General features: G+C 43.3%; 1 protein-coding gene across 3 annotated transcripts; it reads left to right on the top strand.

The window, feature by feature from the left end:
* The first annotated feature begins 9,632 nt into the window (after nt 1-9,632).
* LOC147884331 (glutaredoxin-like) lies at nt 9,633-11,946 on the top strand. Of its 3 annotated transcripts, none has more exons than XM_087398332.1 (4): nt 9,653-9,796; nt 9,981-10,069; nt 11,469-11,567; nt 11,759-11,946. In XM_087398332.1, exons 1-4 carry the CDS (start codon nt 9,741-9,743, stop codon nt 11,821-11,823), a joined length of 309 nt encoding a protein of 102 aa, XP_087254458.1. In that variant the 5' UTR covers nt 9,653-9,740; the 3' UTR covers nt 11,824-11,946. The 3 variants fall into 3 exon arrangements, with proteins under 3 accessions (XP_087254456.1, XP_087254458.1, XP_087254457.1); XM_087398331.1 differs by lacking the exons at nt 11,469-11,567; nt 11,759-11,946 and adding exons at nt 10,287-10,470; nt 10,704-10,719; XM_087398330.1 differs by lacking the exons at nt 11,469-11,567; nt 11,759-11,946 and adding an exon at nt 10,287-11,324 and having other exon boundaries at nt 9,633-9,796.
* Nucleotides 11,947-15,694: the final 3,748 nt, after the last annotated feature.

A 15,694-nucleotide genomic window follows, 5' to 3' on the forward strand; every position in this document is an offset into this window, starting at 1 on the left:
ATGGCATATTGCTTTGCACAATCCTTAACCATCACCTCAAGGAAGCAACACAATTCCTATCCACAATCTTGGGGGTTAAGTATGGCAAGAATCGATCCCTTCCACTCCGCACATTTGTTTTGCTAAGTAGGAAGCTAAAACAAGACTGGGTCCAGCACTTAGTCATCTTCTTTACAAAGAAACTAGATGGTTGATCAGGCCAAAAATGTAAAATTCCACACTTATTAGCTATAATCATCAAAAAAGGGCTACAAGAAAGAGAAATGACTCTACCCCAGTCACCAAAACCAATTGAGGAGTTGGACATACCCTTCTCACCAGTATGGGAGCCATCACCAACTTCTCCTACTATCACATTGATAAGTGCAGATGCCTTAGAAGAAATACCTATTCTAGAAGTCGGGATGGAGGAATTGCCCCATGAGATGCTACAGCTCAGTGCACAACAACAACCAATATATCTCCAACAACAACAGCAATAGCAACCAGAGCCTGAGGCAAGATCGGCACCAGAACCTGAGGAAAGATTGGCACCATGCCAGTCGATGAGCCACAAGGGGAGCTAGTGCTAGATCAACAGTATGACTATTGTACACAAGGGATTGAAATACCATTGGAACAACCTTCCCCAAGTACTATAGAATCATCGGGATGGCTACATGGGCACCACTTGTATCAGCAGTATCGCCAGTCCTCATCACCGTCTATCATTCTCCAACATCAAGCTAGCCAAGTGATCCAAATGTCAGAACTATTCAATAGCTTTTCCAAAGAAGAATATGCAAGAGAATTGGATAGACAGATTGCAACAAAAATCGAAGACCAATTCTAGGCAATTACCATAGAGGTCAAGGCACTTCGGGCACAGATAGATGAGAAGGAGGTAGAAGAAGTGCGCATGAACCACGCTCTCCAAGCTTAAGAGAAGGTAGTGAGGGATGTGACCTCCAACCTCCACCAAAGTCAAACACAGCTGACAGCAGTAATACAAGCAACGACAATCCTATAGACCTACTATAACTCCTTGACATCCGCACATGCTCACAGCAAACGGAGGTAGTGGCACAAGCTCAACTCATTCTAATTTACAAAGAAGAAGAGCTCTAGGATTGCAAAGACATTCTTGAAGACATGAAACAATCTTTGGCAGTACGAGCCTTTAGCATTGATGAGCTTACAAGGGAATGTAGAATCTTAAAGGAGCAACTTACTACCGCTCAAGAGGCTAGCACTTCACAAGCACAAGTCTTGGACCAATGGTCCAATACCACTGAAGACAATCCTCAATAGGCAAAGGTCACCCTATGAGAAAGCTTAAGGAGGCATATACAACCATCTACTAGCAATACAAAGAAAAAATGAATGAGATGCACTCCCAAAAGATAATCATCTCCAAGCTTGAACTCCAATTGCTAATGCACACCAATGAGGCATTGGAAGACAACAATAATGAAGCCCCACTACAATGCACAATGGTGGTGTACCAAGAGCTTGTGGCTACTCTACAAGTGGAAGATCACCTCAACGCATGTGTGCTTATCCAATGGAAGCAACTCCAAATCAGGATCATATCTGCTCATCCAACAATCAAATGGGAGCGTTCCATAGGGACCAAAACCCTACACATAATTTGCCAAGACTTGTCCGAAGATGAGAAAAATATCTTCTACCTGTCTACACATGCGGGGTTTATAGCACTCAGGACGGATGCTTTCATTGCATATGTATGCCTCATGGGTAGTCCTCCCCTCAAGGTTATTGTAGGTTTGTTACCATTGCTACAAAGGCCATCACTATTATTTGCACGGCACGACATAACCGACATCCCACCCTTGCAGCTGATGATCCCACCGTACTAGCAAAAAGAAGTGTCGAAAGATGACAAGGCCTATCTCACATCCAACTTCCCATATCTAACCACTCTTTGTGCCAACTTCATAACCTCACTTACCCTTGCTGCTACCACCCTCTTAACCTTCCCTAAGCTCCATCCTAACATCTATTCCCTCCATCATCTCTTTGCTCATGCCTCTCACCATTTTCAACTAACCCAACAGTCACAAACTTATGAGCCCCTCACACCTAGCTTCTTCCCCTCCCTTGCTAATCCTACCCTTGAGGATTACTAAGCTGCTCAAACCATTTGCCCAGTTCTTCCCCTCCTCCCCTCTGCTCCCCCTTTTGCCAACTAACACTCTTCCATATTTCTCCCCCATGTCCCCAAATTCTCTCCCTACCCCGTCATCACCTCTGACACTACTTGTGCTTCCATCAGCAGAAAATGACATAGTATTTGATTATGAATATCAGGATCCAGATAATCCAATTCGTACTCCCATGCCAAGTTCCAATGATGGGTATGATTTTGATGAGATACCACTTCCCAATAACCCCATCAAGGAATTTTGGAGCAACTATCATGATATGAAAACTTGAGGTGGATGAACCCTAGACAACTTTCCTACCAATGTTCGTCAGCGTCAAATTAGTGAAGGTTGGATAAGCAAGTTGGATCCACAACCTGATTGGCGCCATCCCAAGCTCTTTGTTGTAATCTTCTTGAAGGAGTACTACGTGCACCTCCATGTCTCAGAACCCATCCCAAGTTCTATGTAGTTCCATGATGTAAAAAATGGGAAGCCAACATACACACTTTGGATGAAGATCGAGCCATTAATTGGCCAATGATCAAACCATACTCTAGTGTAGAATGGACTATCCAAGGCACAATGATCTGAGCACTTCAGTAGCATGAGCAAATAATGCGCGGCAACATTGATCGCTTCCTTCGCCTAAGTGCTATATTCTGTAAAACATTGGAATTCATTCTGGAGGTCCCATGTTACTTCGATACCCATTTGCCTCCACTCAGTTTCAATCCCAATGAATGGGTCGATGCTCAGATTATGCTCAGATTATAAGCCGACTCTATCAAAGAGTGATCTTCTTAGAAGCATGCCACATATCTCTGTTCGAACAAATGGTGGATATAGGTTACCTGGAAACTGAGCAAAAATTGTATGGTGCCAATGCTTTATAGCAGGATCGACTGGCACGACACAAGTTCCACGACCAGTGGACTAAAGGCATGGCAATCCAGGTACATGCTCGTAATAAGCCATAACCCGAGGATGGGTAATAAAATGGATCCGGGAGTATGTTGTCTCTGTGCCAACATGGACTTAGGTAGAATAGAATGTGTGTGTATTCTAGCAGCAAAGCTCCGCTTGTACTTGCATAAGGCTAGAAATCATCCCTCTGAGAAATCCAACTTGCATGTTCTACATGCAAGTTCTACATACGATTCCTACATGCAACTCCTACATGCGAGTTCTACATGCAAGTTATACATGCAAGTTATACATGCAACTCCTACATGCGAGTTCTACATGTGAGTTCTACATGCAACTCCTACATGTGAGTTCTACATGCAAGTTCTACATGCAACTCCTACAATGTGTGAGTTCTACATGTGAGTTCTACATGCGAGTCCTACATGCGAGTTCTACATGCAACTCCTACATGCAAGTTCTACATGTAGAGAGAGAATGTCTTACGATTCCTACATGCAAAGAGAGAAGCTCTCCAACTTGTATAAATACCCCATAATGGAATGAAGCCCACACTCTTTGGGGCATTGTGTTGAGTTCTACTTTGGTATTCCAAGCAATTGTCTCAAGTGTCCATGCTTCCTTGCACTCCATGTCCAAAAGCATGCCCTAACCTTGCAGCTCCTCCTCCCCTCTCCTCCAACCTTGCAGCCCATCCTCTCCCTCTCCAACCTTGCAACCCATCCTCTCCCCCTCCTCCTCCCTCCTCCTCCTCCCTTCTCCTCCTACCCCTCCCTCCTCCTTTCTTCTCCTCCTCCCTCTTCCTCCTCCTCCTCCCCCTCCTCCTCCCTCCTCCCCCTCCTCCTTCCTCCTCCTCCCTCCTCCTCCTCCTCCTTCCTCCTCCTCCTTGCTCTTTCTCCCTCCTTCTCCTCCTCCTCCCTCCTCTCTCTTCTTTCCCCCATGCTCTTACACCTTCTTCCTCTCCCACTCCTATGCTCCACCTAAACCCTTAGTTCCTCAACCCTTAACCTCCATGATGTACAAGGGAGACGAGTTCTCCACCATGTACTCTACCCTTAACCTTGGAACCTTTTCTAAACTCTGGAACTTCTCTTTAAACCTTGGAACCTCTCTCTAAACCTTGGACCTCCTTCTAACCCTGGACGCTCTTCTAAACCTTGGAACCTCCTTCTAAACCCTGGAACCTCCTTCTAACCCTTAAACTCCTCCTAAACCTTGCAACCCCCAATGAAGTCGAAAACCTTCATTACCTCAATCATGATGATACACGTTCCTTTTACACATGCATGCACTATGTTTGCTTACCACATCTCTCATCGGAACATGACTCAAGGTCCTCACCTACACGTATACTACAAACGACAACCTCGATATATTTGTAGGTGACAAAAAGCCTTGGAACCCTGCATAATACTGAGAATACCCTGCTCTTCCCACGGAAGCCATGGGAAAGAGCTAACACACCTTCTTGGAAAATGACCTTTCACATGAGTAGAGAGGGAGAAGGATGGAGAGGGAGCACAAGTGTTGGGAGAGGGGCTAGATAGGGGTGAGGGGTGTGGGGAAGAGGTTGGAGGAAGGTGAGGTTGCTGAAGGTGAGGAAGGAGGAGAGGTTTTTGCTTTTTTCGCGATGGAATTATGAGGGGCGGTGATGCAGGTTTCGGGTTTTAGCACTCAATGTCATCGGTATATACCTATGCTGTATTATTTCCAAAACGTTGATATATACTAACTCTGTGTATCCCTGAAAGTTGGTATATACCTACAAACAGGGCTAAAAGTCAGTATATACCGATGAACAGAGCATAAAAACTAAGAATAGGCTATTTTTTGGATCTTGAGTGAATTGTAATCATTTTGTGTTGTGATTTTGGAGGTGTGCAGATGGAAGGGATGAGTGGAAGCTCGTTAGATGATTAGCCAATGACTAGGAGCGCAGAGTGGCTTACCAAGAGGTTGTATTGTCCTTGCACTCATCGCAAAAGCGAGAAGTACGACATCAATGCCATATTGTCATGCACCACTTGCAAATGTATGGGGAGGAGCCTACACCAGTACCAACCGTTGGTGGTGGTGATGGATCATTGGTAAGTCAATGCTATTTGAGTTCGTTGATTAATATTGCATTCGTAATTTACACGAAACCTTGAGATAAGATGAGGAGGGTGGCGAGGGGGCACGTATATACACCTTCACACTTTGAGCAAGGGGGTAGTCTCTCGAATGTGCCAGATGATGACGAGGGTGGTATGGTGAACATGATGGATCTATTGTTAGGGGCACTACATCACATGTACATTGAGGCTGTGGTGCGAGAGTTGCAATCAACACAGTTGTACGAGGGTGCTAAGACATCAAAACTATGAGCTTGTCTCTCAATCTTGAATCTGCAAGCAAAGTATGGGTGGTCCGATACAAGTGTCTCAGCCTTAATGAAGTTAGCACATAATTTATCTCAATTTGGATCTTAATTATTTTGAGAATCATCATAGTTTCTCATTATTGGAAGCATATGTATGTTTGAATTGCGATAGGTTGCTCTAGAAGATGTTGCCTGCACCAAATACCATGCCCACATCAAGAGATGAAGTGAAGAAGATGCTAAAAATGGTGGGTATGGATTATGATACCATCCATGATTGTATTCTCTTTCATCGTGAGCATGGAGATTTGGTTAGTTGTCCGAAGTGTGGGGAGCAACGATATAGAGATGACTTGCAGGGTGAGCAGATCCTAGTAAATGTCTTGAGACACTTTCCCATCATTGCTAGAATACAAAACTTCCGATGCAAATCCGTAGCGGAGTTGATGACTTGGCATGCTACACATCGTTCCACTGATGACACATTGAGGGTTCTTGCAGATTGTGCTACTTGGAAGCACATAGTGAGGGAGCCATGCAACTTACATCTTGGGCTCGTCGTCATGGGCAGCGTGAACCCTTTCGGGTTACGCTCGACATCTTGGTCGACATGGCCTATAGTCTTGGTGAATTACAATATCCCACAATGGCTAACAATAAAGAAGGGACACCACATGCTTGCACTACTTGTGCCAAGGAAGTACAAGGCCAAAAATATGGACATGTACATGGCACCTTTGATAGAGGATTTATAGATCTTATGGAGAGGCATACGGGTCTTTGATATTTCTAGAGCTCTTAGACATACCAATGACATTTTGGTCTAGTCAAGGAAATCTTAATGTGGACCATGCATGACTACCTAGGATATGGAGAGTGCGTAGGTATGTGGTTTTGTCTTTACATGTATAATGATTCTCTTATGACTCTTTCTAGCGCATGTCTTATACTAACACATTCACACATGCATGCAGGACTTGCAATAAGTGGGTACCATGCTTGTCCTATTTGTGGGAAGGGTTTGAGTGTGCTTGCACGACACTCCAAACATGTGTACCCACAATGGAGAGGGCTTAAGATTCTTAAGCTTCAATAGTTTCACAACAACATCCAAGATAATGTTGACTCCAAAACTGCCATCCATGATTTACACCAGATATGTTCTAGCTCTTGAGCTTGAAAGCGATGACTTGAAGTTCTTCATCCACCACTACTGTATTGACGGTGGATATGGTCATAGAAGATTCCACTTGATTGGTAAGCTTTTCTTCTACTCGGAGTTGTTGTAAGAGGAATTCTTTGTGGTATGGGGCAATTTTAAGAAGTTCTGTGATTGTGACATGAACCTTCATATCATGGAAGGTCTCCCACGCTTTGACCACTTTTGGGCATCCAAATCCTCAGTGGTACTCAGATCAAACTAATATTTCTAGTGATGGATACTCAGTGGTACTCAGATAAGATTGAGATTGGCTTGTTGAAGCTTTGCCTGAGTCTAGTATCACTAATATAAGAACTTTCTTAGTGGGCAAATCAACTTTCCCCATCAAATCTCTGGTGATTTTAGATGCGAACTGATTTTGTGCCTTCCAATTAATGTCTTTGTTTGATGGTTCCTCCTCCAAACTGGTAGTAGGACCATGTGACTAGGTAATTGGATTAACTTCCTTGGTGGACAAGTTGACTATGGGTCCCCTTCAATTCTAGTGATTTTAGACATGACCTACTTTTGTGCCTTCTAATTGATGTCTTTGGTTGGTGGTTCCTCCTTTGAACTAGTCATAGGGCCTTGTGACTAAGTAGCTGCATTAACTTCCATTGAGTCCAACACTTCTGTAAAAATGGCTCGATACTCAGAAATCGACTTCCTTTTGCTCAGCATTATTCCTGAGCAACTTGAGATGTTCTTGCCACAATTTGCATCCAACTTTTGTATGATTTTCATCACAAAAATAGTAGTGAATATGTGATGGACTTTGTTCCTACTTTTGTCATTCTTCCCTTTGCCTTTGCCATTCTCGGGTTTCGGTGGACGTCCATCAAGTGTCCATCTTTAAGCTTTGCTTCCGGTGACACATAATGCACATCTGTAATGTGATTTTTATTATATCGACACTCAAAAGCATCATGACCAAATTTGCTATAGGTGTTGCAATGCTTGGTGCAACACCCGTCTTCAGTGCATTCTTGCTTGGAAGACTTATTGCACCGTTTTTCGTTTGAACTAGGGCAAACCTATTCTTTCAAAGTGTTTTTGAGCATGGACTTTAACTTGCTCGACTTGGAGGAAGTATCTTCAAGATCACTCCCTTCAGCCTTGTTCTTTGTCCTCTTTTAGGCAGGTCCACTTTTCTCTAGGCCTACCACGGTCCAGTAGCTCTTCATAACTCTTAGTCAAGTTGACAATCTCGGGTGATCATAAGTCAATATGTGTGCAACCCATAACTAGCCAAGCACCCAATGACTTATCAATTGGTGTGTGTTGAAATTATTAATGACGGACCGTATTCTAAAAACAAAGTCCTAAATGGACTCATTTTCTTTGAACTTTAGGTCGCTGAGCTTTGTGCAAACATCTTCATCATTAATTTCTTGGTTGAACCACTTGAGGAAAGCCTGCTACCGATCCAAAAAATAACCACTTGATTGAACTAGTGATGAGTTGTCTTTATCAGGATTCATAGTGCAAGGGAAGTAATTCATTTACTCCTCCATAGATGTGACCCCATTTATGTAGCATACTCGCAGAAAACTCTGCAAATAACTATGCAGGTCTTCATCATCAACACCCTTGAATTCTTGAAACCTGCCTTTCATAAGCCGGGCTGCCTTTGCTTTGATAGCGTGGCTGGCTTGGGCAATACATCTAGTGGATCTAGGTCTATAAGATTGAGTGGCCTCAGCCTTGGCTTATGACCAATAGGTGTAGTAGGTCTAGTTGGTGATAGACTCCTTGCTTTAGGCCCCCTTGTAGATGGTGATGGACTCCTTACTTTGGTCCTTCTTGCTATTGGTGAAGCACCCCTTGCTTTGGTAGACCTTCTTGCTCCACCTAGACTTATTATTTTGCTTTGCTCCTTCTTGTTATTGGTGAAGGAATCCTTAGTGAAGGACTCCTTACTTTGGTCCTTCTTGCTCCAACTAGACTTATTAGTTTGGCTCTTCTCACTACAACTAGGCTCTTTGATTTAAGTCTTCGTGTCTGAACTAGACTTTCTGTTTTATGCCTTTTTGCCTAAACCAATGATCTGGAAGGCCTAGGACTTGAAAACTATGCTGATCTAGCTCACATAGGACTTGGTACCCAAGTCGCAATAGCTCGGTGATCAATTATAGCCAAGTAACCACACACTCCACCTTGGCAAGTGTCGCTGTGGACATGATCTCTATATGTTCATTCTTTGTTAGGAGCACTACATGGCCAAATTGCCATGACGAATTGCTCAAAATTTGAAATATCTTGTAGGCAATCAGTTAGAGCCAAGTAACCACATGCTCCATGTTGGCAACTGTTGCTATGGACATGATCTTTATATGTACAGTCTGTGTTAGGAGCACTACTTAGCTGAATTGGCATGACAAATTGCTTAAACTCTGATATATGATCTAGGAATTTTCATCTACCACCAACTGGTTTGGATAATGCATACCGCTTGAACCATTCTCCATGCTCCATGCTCCGTCAATGTCTCACGGGTAGGTCTTCTTCTTAGTACTATTCATGAGGCTCTTTTGACCTCTGGATTGGCATTGCACCTTCAAGGTCGATCACTGTGCTCATGGCTCAGCTCATGGTTAGATTCATTGGATACCCCAGAATCCCAACTCTCCGTGGAAGAATGCTTGAGTTCCTCATACCACTGGCTTGAGGACTCACCAACCTCATGTTTCAAAGTTCTTTTGGATGAAGCTTAGGAATAATTTCACTTTGGGTGTCCGAGTGTAGTCCATGAACAACTCTTTAAGCGGAAGATAGTTGAGATAACCCAAGGTCAACAAAAGGATAGGGTGGCCACCAAATTGACCTTCAGTCCATCAAAATTACTCGTTGCCATAAGAATTACCACCCCCCATTTAAAAGAGCCACCAGAAAAACTACCCTATTTAAAAGGGCATCCATGGGATACCCCATTTCTCACCTTACATCCAAAAGGGTGGCCATGGGATACACTCTTCTTACGTTATGGTAAAAAAAGAAGCCATAAGAGCTACCCTACAATTTAAAATGATGACTGTCATATTTCTTGACTTTTGTCCAAAAGGGCTTTCCCTATTTCGTCTCTTCTGTTCGAAAGGGTAGCCGGGCTATGGCGCTAAAAAAGGTGAAGAACCTTGTCTCCGCCAACCCTGTCGTCGTCTTCAGGTATGCTTCTCCACGTATGTATCGATGTGCGGACGTGGGCAGTTCTGCATGTTTCTTTTTTGAGAGAGAGAGAGAGGGAGATGGAGATGTTACCTCAGAATTGGAGAGAGAGAGAGAGAGAGAGAGCGCTTTCCCACCTTTTAGTTGCTTCTTGACATCTTAAATTTGCTTTGTTCTTCTGCAGCAAGTCGTATTGTCCTTATTGCAAGGACGTCAAACAGCTCCTAGCAAGCCTGGGCGTCAAAAGCAAAGTTATCGAGCTCGGTGAAGAGAGTAAGTTCCCTCCAATAAGTATCGTGCTGAATTGATGGAGGAATACGGCGTCTGTGTTTATGAAATGTATTTTTACGTCTGTGTCCCGAACTTTCCCTGTGATGTTAGACTAGCGATGGCGCTTAAATGCCCACTTTATGTAGTGCTGTTTGTGCACGCTAGACAATGTCTTAGCCTCTGGCGTTGCATTTCAGCGGTTGCCACTTTGTCGTGCTAGGTTTGGGAATGGGGCACTTCACTTACAATCCAGCAATTACTTCATTGGAAGGACTACCAGGTTTCATTTCCAAAGATTTTCCGATTCCTACACGCAACAGCTCAAAGAAAACAGCTAACCTTGGCATTTGGACTGCGCATTCGACTTGTACCTACAAAAAAAAGTTTCACAGTAATTTGACCTGGTTTGTGGATGTGAAAATGGATAGATATTTCAGACAACCAGATTCATGTAGCTTACAACGCTTCATTTCAAAACAACCTGACCTAGATTGCCGCATATGTAGATGGTATAGGACTTTCAAGGAAGAATCTTTGAAGTTCAATGTGAACTTAAATTTCGTTCTTGAAGTTGAGAGCTACGGAGGCTACACAGATACATGGAGCTTAAAGCTTGACATAATATGTGGATGGCCAGAGTCTGGCGTGTGCAAGAGGAGAGTTATTACTGTTTAATCTGCAAGCCAAGGTGGAATGTCCTCTACAGGCAATTTAATTCTTTCTAGAAACGGGTACATTTTGTCTTGGTCTTTACTGCCAAAGGCATTCATTTCAGACAATCCCAGCCTACATGGATGTCTAATCAAATTGAGCTTCCGCCAATTGAAAATTACTTTTAAAGCGTTTTGTCATACCGAGCATCTGTGTAGAAGGCCACCTGATTGTGCCTTTCATATTCCTACTACGATTAGAGTTGGCCTAATGGTAGGCTTCTGTCACCAATGTTACAATTTTTAAACCTCTTTTAAATCCAAGAATTGTACTGAATTGTTGTGCTGAAGTATTCTCCTTTAAGAATTGTTTTCTTGGGAGTAAAGTGTCACTCACTTGTAATGCCATATCGTCATACCGAGCATCAGCACAGAAGGCGACCTCATCCTGCCTTTCTTATTCCTATTTGATCTTATCGCATCTTTATCACCTTCTGAAGATGGGATGGTTTGTAATATGTTGTGTCTCTTAACCAGCTTGCTTGCTTGTTTCTGGAAAGTGGGGTTGACTTAACGCCAGGTTTCAATTTATCTTTAGTATTTGCCAGCCTTGTTTTGGTAGTCATGAAATATCATAGTAAATTGTGTCCTGAAATTGAAGCTGAAATAGTTCTTCTATAAATGAACCTTTCCAAGGATCTTGTAGAGAGGAAGTTTGCACGAGATGTAATGTGTTGTTTTGTGGCTTATTGGTGATGGATCAGAGATACAGTCTGCTCTGCTAGAGTGGACAGGACAGAGAACTGTTCCCAGTGTCTTTATCGGAGGCAAACACATTGGTGGCTGCGATAGTAAGTTCTAATGCTGTGATTAGGAAAATCCTCTCATTCTGGATGCTTTGCAGCTTATCGCATGTTAATTTTTGATGGCCTCAATGTGTTACACTTGCATTTGTCCTTAGAGGAGAGACTTCGTAGGAGCTTTGTGTTCTCACGCCAAAATGGGCTTGATCTGATTCTTTTGGTATGCTGTTGCTTTACAGGTACAGAGGCAAAGCACAAGGAGGGAAAACTGGTTCCCCTTTTGCAGGCGGCTAGTGCTTTGTGAACTGCAGGCAGCTGAACATTTACTATTATTATAAGAAGATAATGTCACATGTACTGGTGCCCAAGCAGGCCATTTTCGAAATAAGACTTTTTTATAGATTGAAATGGCTTGAACTTGGGAGTATTTGCATGTTTTTGGGCTCATGCTGCTTTAAAAGTGTTATGCATGATGGAGTTTGTTGCTGGCTTGAGTTAATCCTTCATTGACCAACAAACAGTCTTGGAGGATGAGAGGACTCTTGTAATGAAGGTAAGTTTGGCAGTTGCATGTCTAATCCCTGGGAGCATCTGTAGTTGATATGCTTTTGAAGGATTGTGATGTAGTCTGAATCGTTCAGTGTATAACAGGTACGCAGCTTATGTAATATAAGCTCGCATGATAAGTTTATAGAGCGTGTGGGCACTGCCTCTGAGAGGCTAAGTTTGTTGGGAAAGGCAGGGTTGTATGGTAAGGGATGGTAAACTAAGTAATCTGTAAGAAATCACTGTTTTGAATTTGGATTCTGGAGCCAGTGAAGGATTAGACACGTAGAGTATGATCGTGAAGGATTAGACACGTTGAGTATGATCGTGAAGGATTACATGTAGTGTGTGAGCAAGACGTGCCAGTCTATTTGTGGAAAGGTGAGTATTGGCTGCACATGTGAGTCAACTCAAGCACTGAACACTGGGAGATGTTGCACACAGGCGTGTGGGCTGTCCTCCTGCAAATAGCACCTGCACTCATGATAGCCATCATATTGCATCCCCTTCCAGAGCCCTTTTCAAGCTGTCAGGATGACAGCCTGCATGTGGTTCATGTATCGCATTGCGCCTCTTGATATCCAAGACCTTCAGAGGTCGCTTGTGATGTAAAGGCCTTGCTATGGCTGACCTTTGTGGTGTCGTGCATGGAGTCAACCTTGGCTACTGGAGCCATGGCCTTGATGGGCGAAGTTCTCCATGGTGCTTTCTGTTTATGCATGCTGGGAGCTTGCTTGTTGTGAAGTTAGGGGAGCTTGGCAGGTCCGTCTTTGATGGACTTCAGTTAGCCATGCATGACCCAATCGTACTCCAAAGGTGGTGTGGTGTTAAGTGCTCTAGAGTCTAGTGATTTGCAAAGGGAGTTCATGCTAGGCAGCTTTTCATGCATTTTTGGTAAGCTCCAGTCGTGTAACCTGGTTTGCTGGCATTTTAAAATTACTGCTTTTGGACGTCTGTAGGGTCCTCTATTGAGGTGTGCACTTTGAAATATTTTGTTATCTTGCTTTTTGATGTGTGATTGGGTTTCTCGAGTCTGAGGTATGCACGTGCAAAGAACGACTCTGTTTATTGAGGGACTTGCACAATGGTTGTGGGATATAGGGATCACACCTGAAAAACATGGATACACAAGTGGTGCTTACAATGTACACCACAGGGACAACGGGATGCTTCTCCACTAGTGCTACTTGAGGCCATGAATTGTTGCCCAATCTTTTGTTCATTCCTGCTGCAAGTGAGGTCTTCAGTGCTTAGGAGCCCTGTGTGCTATAAATTCTACTACTATTGTGCCTCTGTTGCATCCTATTGTTGAAACGTCCTTTTGGAGTAACAGGGGCCTTGGGAATGTTAGGAATGTCTTGAAAAACAGACCTCGGACCACCAGAGAATGGTAGGTCACCTTGTGTTGCTGCCTTTATAGTTACCAAGGAAGACTTCTTGGAATGGGGAAATGTCGTTTCAGTGTAATAGGAGCATGGGAAATGTTCGAAATGTTCTTGGGATGGCATGTGGGCAGAGCAAATCTTGAACATGGGAAAATGGATTCTAATGGTTTTTTTTTGCCTTTCATTTCCCTCTCTAGTGCTTCACTGTGCGCTCTCAAGGGTTGCTTGGTAGCTTGCAATGGGCTAGACTGAATGCTTGTCTGCCCCCCATTAGTGGCTTCATATGGGGGATATATATCCCCTGTTTGGCCAAAGATTGACTGCCAACCTAATCTATAGACCTGTCGGCCAGCCCTAGGTTGGAGCCTATAAAATCCTCGACCCATTCTCCATTTTTTTGCCTGGCTTTGCTCGCTCCCAATCTGGTTTGTGTAGTTGCCTATATACACGTGCATGTGCAGCCCTCATTGGGGCCATAACCTAGCTGAATGTGTGGCCCAAACCATGGCAAACACCATGGCTGTCCCATGGACAGAATTGCTCGAAAAATGGGTCTCCATCAAACACAAGGACGAATGTGTTGCACATGTAGCAGCTTTGTTGCCTGCATGGCAAGACTTTCTCTACCTCATTCCCCTCCTAGGGTGGCACCTTGCCATGCTCACCTCTGCATGCTTAGGAGTGGGAGTCAACCCTTCTAATCTAACAACCCCCCCTCAATGAATAATGCCTCAACCATTGACTAGCTAGATGCATAACGTTATTTGTTAGAATGAATGATCTAGAGAAGATACGAACTCCTAGAACATGATTGTCTATGTTCCTTGTACCATGTATGATCTTTCAATGATCCTAGGCTTTTGAAATCAACGTGTTCAAACCTTTGATGCTATAGTGTGATGAGATACATCTTGATTTTGGTGAAGGCTTGAACATCCTACCCATTTGGCACCCTTTGGAACGATGGATCTAGGGTTATCAAGTTCCTTAGCTATACTTTCAGCCTCATTAAGCCATTTGTCATAATTGTAGCCGTAACTTGCCTCAACCACTTTGCTTGTTTTGTTTTTGTAGGTTTCTATGTGCATGCTTTGATCGTCCCTCTTAGCTGAGCATGACATCACGAATCTTCATGCGACCTTTGCCTATCTAGATTAACGTTGACTTCATCTCTCCATGATAACGATTACCGTTGTGATGAAATTTTGGTTCAAGCTAGGTTAATTGAATAAAGGAAATTTGATTTGTTTGGGTTCTGCTTGAACTTAATATGAAATCAACATCTAGCTAGTAGTTCCCAGGTACACAAAACCGATACTATCGATCTTTCCACTTCTACCTTGAATGGACACCATAGAGGTGCTTGCGATCAAGAATATATTCGACGTTCTTGTCTCAGATAGTACCGTGTCCATTATTGCTCAATCATTGATGGCATTCGAAATTCAAGCTGACCTCAACATGATGAAGAGTTGCGAATGGTGCTTACTCCACGGTCGGTTATGTGATTGTGGACGTCTTTAAGAATTTGCCTATGGGCCTCGTATATGGGAACCACCGTGTAATTTGCATATACCGTCATAGTATTTCATAGCATTGGAAACATCCCTTGCAAGAGTGCCCTCGTTGCCATCTTTGATCATTGTTGTTGTGGGTTTGAGTATGAAGCTCGCTAAGGCTATTCCTTGAACCAATTCCAATCTCACCTTTTGCAAGAATTGGATTCTTACTAGCTTTCATCAATCTTTGATATCATGGCTTCCCAAACCAATCTTAGCTTTTGTAGGAATTGATTTCTTCTTAGCTTTCATGGGTTTTCAATCTAGCGAGGGTGTTGGCCTTGTGGGATTACTCTCTTCTAGTCTTCTCACTTTGGTAGCTTGATCGAGCAAACACTGAATGGTTGTAGCTCCTATCACAATAGTGAATGGCATGAATGTAATTTATGTTGATGTTGAAAATTTATTAGATGAACCTTGTGTTGAAAACGTAGTGCCTACTTGTAAGCCCCTTTAAATTTAACCATAGCTCCAGCTTCCTTGTAGAGGCATTAGGCCTTACACTTGGGAGTTTTTAGGATGGTGCTATGATGCCTATATTTGGGGCAAGCACTAGGGCTAGAGAGAAATCCTTTTTGGATTTCACTTAAGGGTTGTGAGTTCCTATATTTAGGCACAGCAATGGCTATTGAAGACTATAGTACAGTAGCACTGGCCAAAAGGGAATCGAACCTACTACTCTATA

Source organism: Dipteris shenzhenensis, chromosome 27 (genome assembly GCF_047967505.1).
Source record: "Dipteris shenzhenensis isolate YYH24624 ecotype China chromosome 27, Dip_SZ_1.0, whole genome shotgun sequence".
Lineage (NCBI taxonomy): Eukaryota > Viridiplantae > Streptophyta > Polypodiopsida > Gleicheniales > Dipteridaceae > Dipteris > Dipteris shenzhenensis.